The sequence below is a fragment of the Pinus tabuliformis genome, chromosome 3_1 (genome assembly GCF_031772625.1).
Source record: "Pinus tabuliformis cultivar Carrire ecotype Pingquan chromosome 3_1, CPIR1, whole genome shotgun sequence".
NCBI lineage: Eukaryota > Viridiplantae > Streptophyta > Pinopsida > Pinales > Pinaceae > Pinus > Pinus tabuliformis.
The window spans coordinates 34,596,123-34,612,495 of NC_142301.1; the positions used below are offsets into that span (position 1 = coordinate 34,596,123).

Here is a 16,373-nt window from a genome sequence, read left to right on the forward strand (position 1 = left end):
GCACACCTTAAACCTTTCCATGGCTTGAACAATTCTGCACCAAATTTATTGATTATATGAAATGGGGATCGTAGGTAGATTTAGGTAGAGTCAGTCAATTCTTTGTAGTATATCAGTTGTGTCAGTTAATCTAGTTAGTCAATTGTTCTAGTCAAATTCGTTCAACAATAAACTTTCGTTAGATCTTTTAGTTGCAGAAGTATTCTCACCCCACCGTAGCTTCTTGTGGTCAAGGAGTCACATGTGTCAGTAGTTGTATCTGTAATAATTAAGTAATAATTCCCTGTGTCAATTCAAATTTGGGCTAAATCTTTCCCGTAATACCCCTGGCATGATCCATCATCAACTTCTAGAAGTTTTCCATAATAGCACCATAATTACCCATCAACTCCACCCTCCTATTACAATTTTGCGTCATCTAAGTCAGGGTTGGCTTAGTCGTCTTTATTGCTACCACAATTGAGACCAAGTGGGGAAAGTTACCATATTAATTAGTTAAGTGGTCTAATAAAAAACGTCGATTCGGGTTTTTCTATTTAATTTGCATGGAAATGATAAGTTTCTCATAACCAAAAGCCGAGGTGGTTGAATTTCCAAGTCTAGAGTCTGTATCTCACTTTCCCTATTCCCATCCCAAGTTCAAGCCCCCCGTGTTCTTTGTGTATCAACCTTGCTCTGCAGCAATGATGAAGATTGTAATTTTTTTCCCAGAAGTTGAACCAGATTCAAGAATTATGAAGAAAGAGGGTCTTTATGGCCTCTCGGATTCATTCCAGTTTCCAGCACTCAAGCAGGAGGTCTACACAAAACCTATAATCAAATCCGAATAAATCCATTCAATAAAAGTTACAGAGCACTTGAGGGGAATACAGAGGTAGACACTACTAAATTTAAGAAGTCTTCCAATATTTGGCACTCAAGGAGCAGCAATGCAGTGCATAAAATTCCTCATCAGCAGGATGCATGGAGGATCATTATGGCTATATAAGGAATACCCCATCCACGATGTTGACATTCATAAGCTCACAAGGATATTTGTTTCCATATCAACTGCCTTCCAAACTGTGTCTAAGAGAGGAAAGAAAACAACTGATGATAATTATTATAACAGGTATGGTACCCAGCAAGGAGGCAAGGGTGCTCTTATAGAGCCAATGAATAAGTCTAACATCAAGTTTTCCTGTTGTAGAATTATTGGGAAGCTCATGTAACAGTTTTTGCAAGGTGAATGCACATTAGACACCATCTTAGTCACGAAAGCTTATGTGCAGGGCACACAATTGAATTTGTGTAGCTTTCTACTACAAGAATCTTTTGTGCTTGTGAAGATGTGTATAAAAGGGCTACTCACTTCATTTATGGATATCTTGTTGTCACATTGGCCATGTGGAAATGGTTCCCACCAGAGGGCCAAGAGATGGCACTCATTACTGAAGACCAACCACTTGCTCTCAGGTATGTACCACGGCAGACCTATGGGGACCCCAGTAGCAAATAAATCAATGATGCCTCCTTTTCGGATGATATAAGAAGATGTTGGAAGTCACCAAGGCCACATAAAGAATCCCAAAGTCACTACTTGATGACTACTCATAGGGTATTTGGTTCGGCATCAACTATGGCAGCACTTAAATGTGGCTGAAGTGTGTCCATCCCTACACATTTTAGATGCGGGCCTAAAAGTTTATGTTAAATGAAGAATCTTTACATATCGAAGTCTCTTCCTAGGTGGGGATTGTGGGAGAAGTTCGGGAGGGGAGGCATATATACTTGTTTGGAGGAATGGTGCCCCAACCACTACCGAGAGAAACCCCTGCGGCATCAAGGAAGCAGATGGTCGAGGAGACATTGAACCCATTCATCAAGAAGCTGGAGACACAGATGCAATCCTTACAAGAAACAAGAAACTATGGTGAATCTCAGTGCCTCAGTAAGTCCATTCCCCACCTTTTCAGAATTTCACAGTCCAAGACTGCCTCTTGCTTTGACTTATAGCACTCTTATTGCTTCGATTCCTGTAATTGTGCTCCACTCTTAGTCCAAACCTGCAATTCTGAATCCTCGCCCTATTACCCCCAAGCCACCGTTCTGGCCCAAGAAGAATACTAATACCACCTCCACCCTAGTTGTTGATCTCATAGATGAGGAACCCCATTCGCACACCCCTACACCCATCATCGAGTAAAATCTACCTTCCACTTCCACAACATCACCACAGTTGCGGAATCCATTACCTCACACATTCTCCACTTCTGCCACCATCTTTGACATCCTGCCATCTGGAACTATTCTTAGTATAGAAATGGAAATGGGGGTCAACTTCATTATCCAATCAAATGTTGAAAATACAAATGGGGCGCTTACAACCCAAATTGCTACCACAAAGAGCGTTCAAATGTCTATGTTGTCTTTATTGATCAGATCAGGTCCACTCACAGTCACTGGGCAGTTTACTTCCCCTCCCCTTCACAACCCAACCACATTCTACATAGTACCCTTACTAGTTAATCCCATCCCGTCATCACCACCGTGCTCCCCCACGGTTCACATTGATCCAGAGACAATTGAACCCTCACAGAGAGCGACATCTCCCTAGGGGTAATATGAGAAATCAATTTCCAGTGGATAGCCATTACATATTCGGTTTCTTGATCCTTCGACAATGGGTCCCGATGATCTCCAAGGTTGGTCCTGAGCCAAATTATTTACTTTCATTTACCCGGTTTCACGTCAAACAGAGGAGTTGCATATCGTATTGGCTACCGAACACAAACAACAGCAGTAGCAAATCCTCTCCCTTGTAGCAAAATGCGACCATCTCCTCCATAAGAAGTAGAATCTTCAGGGTTAACTTGACCAGGTTCTTGAAAAATCCTAAGTATTATGGCCCTTGGTCGCAGATATCGTGATAGACGCCCCGGAAGATTTCTCCACCTGTACCCTTGTTGAATATTGTGATCACATCAAATCACCCTGCGCTAACCTTGCCTTGACAAATCAAGAGCTTAAGAGAAGTCTTGTTGCCACTCAAAGGGAATTACCAGATCCTGCCACTCGTTATGCAGGTTAAATTGAGTAGAAATTAGCAGAAGTGATTGGCCTAAAAGCCTTGATCATCAACGTTGCGGAAGGAGCTCAAGGCCTTTTGGAACAAGTTCATCACTGGTTTGGTTGTCTCACAAGGAAGAATCAACTTGTTTACCCTCTGCACCACCTCGCTAATCATTTATTTAATCAAGCCATGGGTATCTGAGACAAGATCTAGCAAAAGGAACTTCTGGCACAAGTGGACGACCTCGAAACCCAAATCCATCACATCAAAGATGAATCAGCCAAGGCCAAGCAGATACTTCGAGATCTTCACCACCAACATAGGCTCATTTGGAAACACTGCAACAAATCAGCAAGGAATTTGACACGTGGTGGAATACTCTACTAATGACACATCTAACCCATCCTACTGTTGAACTCATGATGTAGTTCCTTTCTCAAGAGGACACCCTCACAAGAACATGGCAGACAACTCTCAACGCATAAACACAATTCAGAAATGCATGCATCGAATCCATCCCTGAGTTGGGTCCTTCGTTTGAAGGAACCAACCAAGGAGAAGCAACCAGCCAAGGGAAAGTAACGTAGGGAGGAGCACCAGTAACATTAGTAGCACCAATAGCACTGACAAAGGATTCACTTGGGGACAAGTCAATGGACTATGGTCGAGACCTATTGGGTCCTTCGTTTCGGGAACCAATGTGACACGTTGGAAGGTTGACCATATTTTGCAAAAGATAATCGTTGGGAAGTTGTGGAGGATACAATTGGATAAGACGAAGGGATCCGTCAAAGATCAGCATTTGCGGAAGAATGGCCAGAGAAGTCAGGACTTAGGCAGCCACAGTGACGTGGAAAGGAATGCTGACAGCCGAGCAGTAGAAGTAGCCACAAGAGGAAAAAGGTGGAGCAGTCGAGGGAGAAGTGGCATTCCAAGAAAGCGCAGGGATATAAAGAAGGTCGAGGGGAAATACAAAGGAGAGAAAAAAAGGATATTGAAGTGTTGTTGCAGAGTCGTTCGAGCACGCACTAGTTTTTGTTATCTTGGTTGTGTATTGCTCTATCATTTTAGTTTCTTGTTCTGCCTATGAGGCTTTTGAGCCTGATGTAATGTTGTACTGTTGCAAGAGTTAATAGAAGAAGAGATTACAGGGATACACAAGTATTGTGTGTGTGGGTTTATTTGGCTTTTTAAAACTTTAATATGTTTGCACTTGTATGTTATTCTTTCTCTTTAGGTGCTTGATATGTTGCGATTGGATTCCTAAATGGTATAGTTCTGGGTTTACTATCATTGATATCTTCCATGTGATTCTTTTTGATACCGGATTCCAACCCTTAACTAAATAAGGTCATGGCACACCTCGAGTGAGACGCCTTATTCGTCCTAAATAAGGTGAAAATTCTAGCGTTGTGCTAGACTAAAACAAAGCTTTTGTTGGCCCCTGTGCTGAACCCAGGGTCTCAACCCTTCCACTATTTTTCCGCCAACATGATTCTATCATCGTAATGTTGTATATCAAAGGTTAGTTGGCATGTGTGGTTTGATGGGGTGGGATGGCCTTGCCACCACCCTTTTAAATACAAGGAGAGGCAGTGGGGTGGTGGGCCTCTCCCCCCATATCGTTAGCTCTTTATCCAACATCCCAACTGGGGATTCTTGACTTGAATATTAATATGGAAGAGTTTATTCATATATTTTTTTCCTTGGGAGGGAGGCTACTTAAGTTGTTAAATTATTGTGTATTCTATGCTTATAACAGTTTACTTCTTTTCTTTATTATATTCCATAGATTAGCAATCATATGTACATAAATTAAAGTGCAGATAGAACATTAAACGATCGACAAAAAACAAGCCAAGGCAAGAGACACAAGATGTGGCGGCTAGCCAGGGACAAACCCCACAATGTGTGGGGAAACCCTTTGATCAAATCTTCTTTTATCTTCAATAATTCAGCAGAGATAAATAATACAATAAATCTGATTCATATCAGTAGTAGCAAACCCTAGATCAGCAGTATCAGCATTAGCGACTTCATCATCAAACTAGGGCAGATGATATCTCACAAACCGACCGTCGAATCGACTTGATTCCACCACCAAAAGTTGCGGCTTCCAGAGGAGGTTCACATGAACCTACAGCGCAGTTCAGATGAGGAGATCTTCTAGTCCACGTAGGTCAAACTTTACTTATGTAGTTGCAGCTTCAGTTTCAGCAGCTTCCGACTTCAAACTAAGGCAGTCGATATCTTGCAAACCGTCCGTCGGATTGACTTGATTCCACCACCAAAAGTTGTGGCTTTCAGAGGAGGTTCAGATGAACCTACAACGCAGTTTAGATGAGGAGATCTTCTAGTCCACATAGGTCAATCTTTACTTCTGCAGTTGCAGCTTCAGTTTCAGCAGCTTCCGGCTTCACATGTGTGAGGGAGAGACCCTTTTCTGCGCAGTAGAGAGAGAGAGATGTGATGAGATGAGTGAGTCAAAAGGAGGAAAAGTCCTCTTATATTTATACACAATGTTGGTGTTTGAATAGATTCGATTGTTGGGCTTCTTAGCCTACATGAGCTATGGGTTGGCTTGATAATAATTCCATAATCAAAATAAATTCATATCTCCATGAATACTTATCAGAATCGGATGATCTTTATATCAATCCTACACCTCTCGATGAGAGGAATCTAATAAAAATATTATCAGCCATGAATAAGATGACCCACATGAAGTTTTTCCCTAGTTTCCAATTTTAACATAAGTTCATCTCCTTCATGAAATCAACCTTTTCATATACACTTGAGTTGCTCTCCACCTAGTCTTTTGAATTTGTGGCTAAAATGTACTTATTGACCTCTATGTAGTTCTTTAGATTCAAATATGGATGTGGTTTCCAACACTTCTTTGGTGTGATCATTGATAATACAGTGTTCACAATGGTTGATTGGATCCTTCCACTTATATGTAATGGCGGATGTCTTCTTTCCCTCGATGGAAGTACCTATTTGGTCAATCTATTTCGAGTTGTTTGGTTATCCTTTCTTTCTATCCATCTCCAAGTGTGGAAACACAACCATCATCAATAGTCGTAGGTTAAGGAACATCACTTTCCTCCTTAAGATATTGGGGAGACCATACAAATATTTAAGAAATACATATAGACTTTTGGGAAATATTTCCAACATAATATCATTTTTTAACTTAGAGTATACTCTCACAAGTCTCTAAAAAACATGGTTATGCAATGTTTACTTACAATTGAACTCAAAATATAAAATAAGATAAAAGAAACTAAAACAACAAATATTACACCACTTATATAATGAACAGATATTGAAAAACTTTTTATATCATTAAAATATAAAATAAAAGAAAAAAAAAATGAAACAACAAATACTACACCACTTATATAATAAACATAATATATAGAAACAAATTATAAATGAAATAAAAAGTCTGGCTATTTTTTCTCAAATCTTAAATAAATAAATAATAATAATAATAATAAAATAATCACAATAAAGTTGTCAAAATGCTTCAATTTTTACTATTATTACGATATCTCTCCCCCTATTATTCTAAACTATATTATGGAGTTGTCTTTAGTGCGACTTTTTGGAAGCTTTTACGGTGGGTTTTCCTGTCAAATTTCTCTAAAACCCCCCAGGAATTTATTGAAATCACAAGTTTGATGGGTAATCTTGTGCAATCTAAGTGTCCTAGAGGTTTTAGAGGGTGCTGAATCCATATATACAGTCAAAAAACTAGTTTAAATAACGCAAATCAAGATTTCACATCAAGTTTTTCCACCCAATTCGAACACCAGAAAGTCCAAAAAATCGCACTAAAAACAACTCCCTTACAACAAGAATAGAAGTCTTTTACTATTCTAAACTATATCATTACAGCAAGAATAGAAGTGTTTTATTTCGTGATGAATACGTATTTAACATATATGGATAACTGTCCTACATCACAAATAAAGTTTGCATATGCTCCAACCTCTAATTATGGAGCAGTTTTCAGATGCTCCAACTTCTAATTATGGAGCAAATATCTCAATAAGTCAAATATCTCAATTCTTTATGACTAATAGATTATATTATATATCAAGCCAGCACATCATGTAACGTGTGATATTTTTATATAGACAGTATCACTTCTTTCACACGCAAAGGAAATAACATCATTGCACCAGCGCAACTTTTTTTGCGGTTCGAAACTCTAACCTATTCTGGTTGCATTCCTGATATTATTTAATAACATACCAATGTTATTGAATGCGTAATTATAAGCGGTACCTGTATCTCTGACAGTGTGCATCCATGCAATGTTAAGGCCACCGACGCAGAGTGCCTCAGGGCACCGCCAACTTTAAGGAATTCCATCCAAGGATACTTCATCATTTTGTAACACCCGTGAGGAGGCTCCCACCGTGCAAATCCTTCCTGCACACCCAATTCTTAGGATCTTAGGATTAAACTTGCTTATATAAAAAAAATATGTTGTCTACAGTTGTTCTGAAATATAATATGTTACACTATATTTGATAAAATAAAGTTCTGTTTCAAATATTTTTAATTTAGTTCAGCAACTTATATGGTTTTAACAAATTGAAAAACATACCAATGTTTCTTCCGAAGTAGCTGAGAGAAGAGCCGAACTATAACCCTGGAAAAATGGATCTTGAGCTGCTTGCCAAGTCATGACTTCTGAAGAGAATCGTTTGAGTTCTTGTACAGACAAATAATCGTTCACACACTCTGTATTGCAACATCAACAATGTTCCGGGATAAAATAATTAGGACATTTTTATATCAGAACGCAGATTTTGGATTATTTTAAAATCAGATCATTAAACGATAACCCAATTAATTGACTTAGTTCTTTTCCATCAGATTCACCAAACCTATAATAAATTATGAGAGTATATACCTTCGATGGAGTCCGCCAAATTCATGAAATTTTTGACAATCAATTTATGGAGGTCCTCTCCTGCCCAGATGGGGTATATGCACGCGTTTACACCCAAAGTTATGGCAGCGCCAATGCCAATAAGGAGAATCCGGGTCTCTGCTGTGCTAAGAAATTCTCCGGTCTTAGTGCCAGAGTCCAGGATATAACAATAAGTCAACAGCACTACCGTGAAACAATACTCATAAGACTGCAGCGTTGGATACAGTTTTGCAAATGTAGCAAGCGAACCTGCAACCAATATGTTGAAAGAAAAAGAGTTACAATATAGAAAACATGTAGTACCTTCTAATTAGCCAATCGATCAGATAACCGACCAGTGATAAATATGCTGATTATGAAGATGGAATCCTTTAATTTCCCACCATGGGAAGCCAAGGCTGCGACAGCAAGAGCTAAACCAGCCGGTGCAAGTGTTCCCAAACCTCGATTGAAACCCTTTCTCAGTGTTGCACCTGTCAACATAGAATTGTATAAGATTTTACTGTTTTGAAACTGCTCATGGAAGTCGATTGCAGTTTTCCAAAATATTTTGAAAGAGAGAGTCATTTTCTTTATCTTAATCTGCAAATCTACCTAAAGATGTCCATTGCTTTCCACCTGAAATAACTATATGCCATTCTGAATAATAGTTTAATCAAGAAGCCATACCGACGGTGAATTCAAAGACAACAACCACCGTGAACATTGCCCAGCTGATCCCCTGGGAATCTGAGAAATTCGTGAACATAAGCAAGGAGACAAGTGCGAGAGTCATCCCCATCTTCACTGAGAATATACCGTTGCGAGCATTGCGTTTCGCTAATTCGCAGGCAGAGAAACCCCAATCTCTAAATCTATTCTTCAGTCGGTCGATCCAGCCGCTGGTGCAAGAACCTCTGGTTGAGTCCTTTTCCTCTGGATTTGTAGCTAAAAGGGGCTCCCTATTAGTGCCCAAGTAGGCAGAGTCTCCCTGTAAAGCCATGAATTTGTGGATATGCAAAAGAACAGAGAGACCCCTTTGGTTGGAAGCTGAGCGTCGTTGACGATAGGCCAAATGGTGATTTAAAAATGGCATGTTAGTATGAGCGGTACAGTGAATATATTCGTCAATACAAAATTAAGGATAAATTATTAAATAATTCGAAAGCACTATATATGTGTGAGACAATTGTACGTAATTTAAAGTCAAATGACGAGGTGTATATAGATCCAAATTCATATAGACGAGGAAGCACGTTATATAAGTTTTATATATATGATCATAGTATTTTAAATTTAAATAGAGTGAATATATTTAGTAATATAAAATTAAGGATAAATTATTAAATTAGTATATATTTATTTTAATTAAGGATTTAAATTTTTCAAGTGCAATTTTTTTTATCAGAGGATATTATTTAAATGTTTTGTATGGTATATAATTTAAAGTAAAATGATGAGGTGTACATTGATCCAAATTCATATACAGGTTATACATATATATAAATGAGAGACCATTGTATGTAATTTAAAGTGAAATGGTGAAGTCTCCGGTGTCCCAGCGGATTCATAAAGTCCTCTGTCCGTTCTGAGTCGGCCTTACAAGAGAACATCCATCATCTTTTGCTCAGAAGTTTCTCTCCCCCATGCTATTTGACATTTTGACGGTGGGGTTTTGTCCTTCTCTGTCATTCCTCAGCATGCTAGTTGACCCTCGAACTTAATCTTCCTAGTCCTTGAAGCTTCCTTTTTGAGGTTTCGACACCTTTTCCCTGTGGTATCTTTAATTCCATATCTAGCTCTGTCAGTTGTTATCTGACATAATCTAGGGGAAGTCTTCTCGTTGTACTTTTTTCTATAGATTTCCCTTTCTAGTGATCTTTTGATCCAGGTTCAATTGCAGAACGTCCCCTTTAGGCTACGATTTCAAATCGCCTCTGTGCTGTACTTCCTTTCCAGCACCTTCTGAGCATTCCATTTGTTTCTAGGATGTCGGTTGACAGTGACTCTCCTACCACGCAAGCTCTTTTCAGAGCTGCTATCGAGGCTGAAAATGCACGTGAATTTGCCAACCAAGACTCCAGTTGGCATGCCACGGTGGACGAGATGCTTCCTTCTCACTTTCAGGCCTATTCTCTCCCTCCTCGACCAATGCCAGATTCGGACAAAATGGATCCAGACTCTTCTAAATTTGGTAAAGCGCATGAAAAGGCTGAGCACTTTAACAAATCCTGGAACCCGGTCAAAACGATCCCTCCGCCAAAGGTTGTCTCTGTCACGAGTGCTACATTGTCCGAACGCATTGATAGCCTTCAAAAGCTTGCACTGATCGGGAAATGGCATTTCCCGGAGATGACCGAGGAAGAAATGAGAACATGGCTATCTACAAAATGGACTCCTCTGATTGGATACACTCCAGTCATATCTCGGCTGATGAAAGATTGGTTCTCCTTTCACTTCCTAAAAGCATCGGATCTTGAAATTATCCTTAATAGACCTTGGGTGTTTGGCAGGAGTTTCTTGTCATTATCTCGGTGGTTCATGGGCTTCGACCCTCTTAAAAACACGCCATCGAATTGTATGATTTGGGTAAAGCTTCCCAATCTTCCGCTGGAATTATGGTCGGTTGAAACCCTCACGGAGATTGGTAACTCAGTTGGTAAATTTATTTATGTTGACCCCTGGGTCAGAGGTGAGAAGGATAAAAGGATTGCTTGGATTTTGATTGAAAAACCTTACAAAGGTGGTTATCCGGATCATATTGAGATAACATGGGAGGGCGCCAAAATATGTCAAAGACTTGACTTTTGGGGCATCCCCTTTCGATGCTCCCTCTGTCATCGAACAGGACACCTCATCAAAAATTGCAGTCTCCGTTTTAATCGCAAGCCAAAGCGGCGCTCTCTCTATAGGGGTAGAATCTCCGGTGCTGATTCTCCTTCTGAAGATGCAGGTAACCTCGACAATCACGCACCTTCACAGGTCAAGGCCTCTCGCTATTCTCAACTCAACTCTCATGATCAGCCCGATGTTCCGCTCTCATCGGATTTTGAATGTCCTCTTATCCCCGAGCCTCTAGAAGAGAATACGGTGCCCTCTCCTCCTCCCATGAATAAAGGGGATTTTGTGGTGGGTTCTCACCCCATTCTGATAAACTCTTCGACACCCTCTTCTGTTACCCCTCCCACAGGTCTGTCTAGAGGTAAGGAGCCTATGCCATCTCCTACTCCTTTTAATTCCCCGACGGAATCTCCGGTGAATAAATCTGATAGTGATATTGACCTTCTCCTCCAGAGGAATCCATCGGTTCTTGAACCTTTAACCATTCATAAGCCCTCTTTTCCTTCTATCAGCCCCAACTCCACAAAAAATATCACCGTTCGAAAAAAGCAGAGAGGAGGAAGTCGTCACTTCAAGGGCAGAACAATTGTTTCCGATCTTGGTATCACAAACCTTTCCCTAGTTGAAGTTCCAATCTTAGATTCTGCTGACTCCCAGCCGCTTAGAGCATGTATGGCTGGTCAGTCTTCAAAATGACATTCCTGACTTCTTTGAATATCAGGGGATTGGGCGCCCTCCCAAAATTTTTGGCGCTAAAAGAGATTTTTGTTTCGGCTCACTCCCATATTATCTTCATTCAGGAAACAATGCACTCAAGCAAGGTTTCATTAGCCTTTTTCAGAAGAATGTTTCCGTCTTGGCATATGGTTGCTTCCGAAGCTGATGGTATGTCTGGCGGTCTGGTAGTCTTGTGGGACCCGACATGGGTTAAAGCTAAAGCATTTAAATGTTGTGCAGGCATCCTTATCTCAGCTTCTATCAGAGGTCGGCCTAAGATTCTAAACATTTTGAACATTTATGCGCCCTATAGGAACAGATCCTCCTTCTGGGATATTTTGTTTGCCTCAGAAATCCTAGACATTGAATCATTATTGATTGCAGGTGATCTTAACGTCACTCTAAATTCTGATGAATGTTGGGGCAATTGCAGGAAGAATGATTTTATGGCCGATAGACTTCGTCAAGAATTTCTAAACAGGAATCTGGTTGATGTTATTCCTGTCAAAATGTCTCCAACATGGGATAACAATAGATCAGGTCTGGCTTTCATTGCTAAAAGACTCGATCGTTTCATCATCAATGCCAGTATTATCGCTCAATGGGGAATGCCTGTTGCTAGTACAGGTAATGATTATACATCGGATCACAGACCCATCTTTCTTGAATGGAAGGATATTGAATGTAGGCTGGGCTATTCCTTTAAATTTAATAGAATTTATTTGACTGATAAATCCTTCAACGAGGTCATAACAAAAAAGTGGGAGGATTTAAAGCAATCTGAGATGGCTTCTTTCTCCACTTTCCGAGAAAAGATCCAATCTTTAAGGGAGGTGGCCAAGGATTGGCAAATCAAACAGAGGAAGAAGGATAAACAGGAGCTGATTGACATAAAAAAGGAGTTAGGTATCTTCTCAGCCTCAGTAGATTTCGATTGCTTGTCTTTTGATCAAAAAAATCTTATCAGAATCTTGGAAAAAAAGAAACAAGCGTTGCTACTAAAGGAAGAAGCATCCTGGAGGCTCAAAAGCAGAGCGACCTGGCTCAAGGACGGTGACCGAAACTCAAAGTTTTTTCATAATTTTTCAAATGCAAGGAGGTGTAAAAATTAGATCTGGAAGATTGATGATGGTAATGGGGGTTTCCTTTACTCACAGCATGACATATCGGTGGAGGCCACAAGATTCTTCCAGAAACAATACCAGCGGCGACGGAACAAGATAAATGACATTTTCTGGGAGGTTGACCTGGTGCCTATTATGTTTGATGAAGATGCAAATGCAGAGTTTTTCAAGCCTATTACGGAAGAGGAACTACATGGTGCTATCAAGAAATTCAAAAAGGACAAAAGTCCTGGGCCAGATGGCTGTCCGATTGAGTTCTTTTCTCACTTCTATGATATGTTTAAAGAGGATATGTTGGGGATGGTGGATGCTACACGTATATCTGGGAATATAAATAGCGCTCTCACTGCTACCTTCTTAGCTCTTATCCCCAAAAATGATCATTCTGAATCGTTATCGGATTTCAGACCTATTGCATTATGCAACATTCTTTTCAAAATCATCTCTAAAATTATAGCGGAGAGAATGAAACCTGTTCTCAACTCCTTCATATCCAGGGACCAGCATGCATTTTTAAAAGACAGGAACATTCTCGACGCAGTCGCCACGACACAAGAATGCTTATTTTCAGTTTTATCAAAAAACATTGATGCGGCTATTCTAAAGATAGACCTGGAAAAGGCGTACGACTGTGTCGATTGGGGGTTCCTTAGAATCCTACTGGCCAAAATCGGTTTGAGGTCTCAGGGAATAAACTGGGTGATGGCATGTGTTGAAAATGTTAAATACTCAGTTATTATCAACGGTATCCCTTCATCTTTCTTTCAGGCGGAGAGAGGACTGCGCCAGGGCTGTCCTCTCTCCCCTCTCCTCTTTATTCTTGTCATGAATACTCTCAGCACCCAGATCAATAAAGCAGTGGCTGATCAACGATGCATGCCGATCAAGATTTGCAAGAATATATACCTTTCTCATAACCTGTTTGTCGATGACATTCTTATCTTCGCCATGCTATGCAAATCAAGTTGGCTCTGTCTCAACGAGATCTTTCAAAAGTTTCAATCAGCTTCGGGCTTGGTCATAAACAGGATCAAATCCATGTTGTATCACAATGACTCTAATCAGGAGTTAGCTCAATGGATTGCCGCGTTGTTTGGTATTAATCTGGCATCAATAAAGGAAGGCTTTAAATATTTGGGTTTCTTTCTCAAAGCAAAAGGGAACCGCAAACAGGACTGGTTATGGCTGATTGATCGTTTCTATAATAAAATTTCAAGATGGGAGATGCGATTCCTATCTCTGGGAGGCAGATTTATCCTGGTACAGACCGTCCTATCCCATCTTGCGGTTTATTGGGCACATCTTTATTTTCTTCCCGCCTCTATTATTAGCAAAATGGTCTCTTTAGCTGCTAATTTTCTATGGGGAGGAAGATCTTATCATTCCAAGATCCACTTACTTAAGATGGACTCCATCTCAAGACCGAAGAAGGTGGTGGGTGGGGACTTTTACATATGAGGTCCTTTGGCAAGGCCCTCCTTTGCAAATCCCTCTATAGATGTATCTTCGGTGAGGGCAAGTGGAGTAACATTATCAACCAAAAATATCTGATAGGAAGGAGCTTGGTATATTGGCACAGGAGGAATACTCTGGGTACAAAAAGGGGGTCAGCCATCTGGCAAAGTTTCAGAAAGGTTCAGGTTTTCTTCTTGGGATTCTTAAGATGGCAAATCTCTACTGGCTCTAGCATCTATTTTGGTATTGATCCAACTGTGCATGGACTGGAATCACTGCTCACTCCCGAACTGATTTTCTTCTTGCACTCAAAAGGTCTCTTTACTTGGAATAAATTGATAAAATCTTGGTCCTCATCTTCTCCAATATGGATGGACGGAGATGATCTATGTCTGCCTCTTTCTCTTCGTCCCATTTGGTGTTCTGCTGTTAATAATCTTGCAGGTAAAGGTATCAAACAAACAGGTACAAAAGATGAGCTGGTATGGTCTATGCGGAATTCCACTCAGCCTGTTCGCGTCAAGGATCTATATGCTGCTGTTTCTACTAACCTTTCTCTGCTTCCCGCACCCATCTTTCCTTTCAAATTCTGGAAAGCGTCCTGTCCACTCAAGACGATTTTATTTTCATGGTTGATCTTTACCAACAGGAACCTCACATGGGAGGTTCTTCAAAGGAAGGGATGGATGGGTCCGGGAAGATGTCCCATGTGTTGTCAGGCGTCCGAATCAAATGCTCACATGTTCTTTCAGTGTGCTGCATCGTCCCAAATCTGGTATGATCTCTCTTTATCTCATGGTTTTCCTCACCAGGCTTTCTCATTTGTACAGGAGGGCTTCAAATGGTGGAGTGAACAACGCCTAGCATGGCGATCGTTATTCATCCTTACATGCTGGTTTCTGTGGAAATGGAGGAATGCTCGCATCTTTCAGGAGTCCAAGGCGCCCATTGCCACTGTTCTGGTCCATATATCTGCTTTGCTCGAACCTGCTGGTTAACCTCTAGTCATGGTTTTGTCTATATTTCTCTCATCGTTTCCACTATGGTTTATGTGGATCCTTTTTCACATGGATCTTCCTCTCTTTTTTTTGGATGGTTTTTAAATATTGACTTATCATGATATATCTGTTAGATATCTGGACAATTATTTTTGTAAGAGCTCAAAACTTTTTAGTATCAGACCTATCTGTTTTTATCTACAGGATGAGACGGCCATTTTATGTATCAGACCTTTATATTCTCTTAATATAAATTCATGCTGCTTTTCTCTCTGAAAAAAAAAAAAATTATATATATATAATTTAAATGTATGTGGTATAGTTTAGTTGGTTTATTGGGATTTAGTTTTATTGGTTGAAATTTTTAAGGAGAGAAGTTGAAGATAGTAGCTAACAATGAAGTTAGAAAGTTATCATAATACACACATAAATTAGCTATTTTAATATGTATATAAATTTGAGTATGATTTCATTGGTGGTGGTAGCATTTTATAAATAGGTTTATCATTCCTCCATTAACATTGAAACTTGCCATTCTCTATGTTAAATTTATTTGAATAATAATAATAATAGATTAGATTTGGAATTAAAATTATGTTTACAATTAGCTTTGAAAATCAAAGCATAGGACCTTAAAAATTTATTTTATTTTATTAATTATTTAATAATATAATTTTAATTTTATTAATTTGAATGGTTATTAAATGAAAGTAATTGTTATTATTAATTAAAACATTAAATAAGTACATAAAAAAATTTAACTTATAGAACAAAGACCTTTTTAATATAAAATTATTGTTAAATTATACATTAAATTAATATATAAGACTTTATTGTTTACACAAGAAACTTATCTAATTATGTAAACCCATTCAAACTATATAACACTATTATTATTTAGTGGGATATATATGTATATATGATGGATATTAAAAACTTGTAAACCCATTCAAACTATATAATACAGTTATATATCTATATCTATATATATATATATCTATATATATATATATATATAATATTAGTGATATTAAAAATTGTATTAGGTATAATTAATAAGCGTAATGTATTAAAAAAATAAATTATAAGTTTATAGGATTTATATAATAATTATATTATTTTAGTTTTATGAATATAAATTATATAATAGATAGTTCAAATAAAAAGAATAAGTTATTTATAATATAATTAGAATAATAAAAATATTATATATATATATATATATATAAATATTAAAAATATATAAAATAAAATTT

At 38.8% G+C, this 16,373-nt stretch overlaps 2 protein-coding genes across 3 annotated transcripts in view; one reads left to right on the forward strand and one right to left on the reverse strand.

The window, feature by feature from the left end:
• LOC149185639 (aluminum-activated malate transporter 9-like) overlaps positions 1–9,067 on the reverse strand; it is a 66,142-nt gene extending 57,075 nt beyond the window's left edge. The window contains exons 1-5 of one of the 2 annotated variants that reach the window (XM_089410749.1): positions 8,673–9,067; positions 8,387–8,476; positions 7,983–8,252; positions 7,674–7,810; positions 7,349–7,495 (exon numbers count right to left, since the gene is read on the reverse strand). In XM_089410749.1, the coding sequence (XP_089266875.1) occupies positions 7,349–7,495; positions 7,674–7,810; positions 7,983–8,252; positions 8,387–8,476; positions 8,673–8,985 (957 nt within the window). In that variant the 5' untranslated portion in view covers positions 8,986–9,067. Of the gene's footprint in view, positions 1–7,348; positions 7,496–7,673; positions 7,811–7,982; positions 8,253–8,338; positions 8,477–8,672 lie in introns of both variants that reach the window. The other variant, XM_089410748.1, reaches the window with a different exon arrangement.
• Positions 9,068–14,490: 5,423 nt separating this feature from the next.
• Positions 14,491–15,117, forward strand: LOC149185640 (uncharacterized). Its single transcript, XM_089409101.1, has one exon. It carries the CDS (start codon positions 14,491–14,493, stop codon positions 15,115–15,117), a length of 627 nt encoding a protein of 208 aa, XP_089265227.1.
• Positions 15,118–16,373: the final 1,256 nt, after the last annotated feature.

Coding starts and splice junctions, on each gene's coding strand:
- LOC149185640 (XM_089409101.1), top strand. CDS start 14,491: ATGGACGGAGATGATCTATGTCTGCCTCTTTCTCTTCGTCCCATTTGG.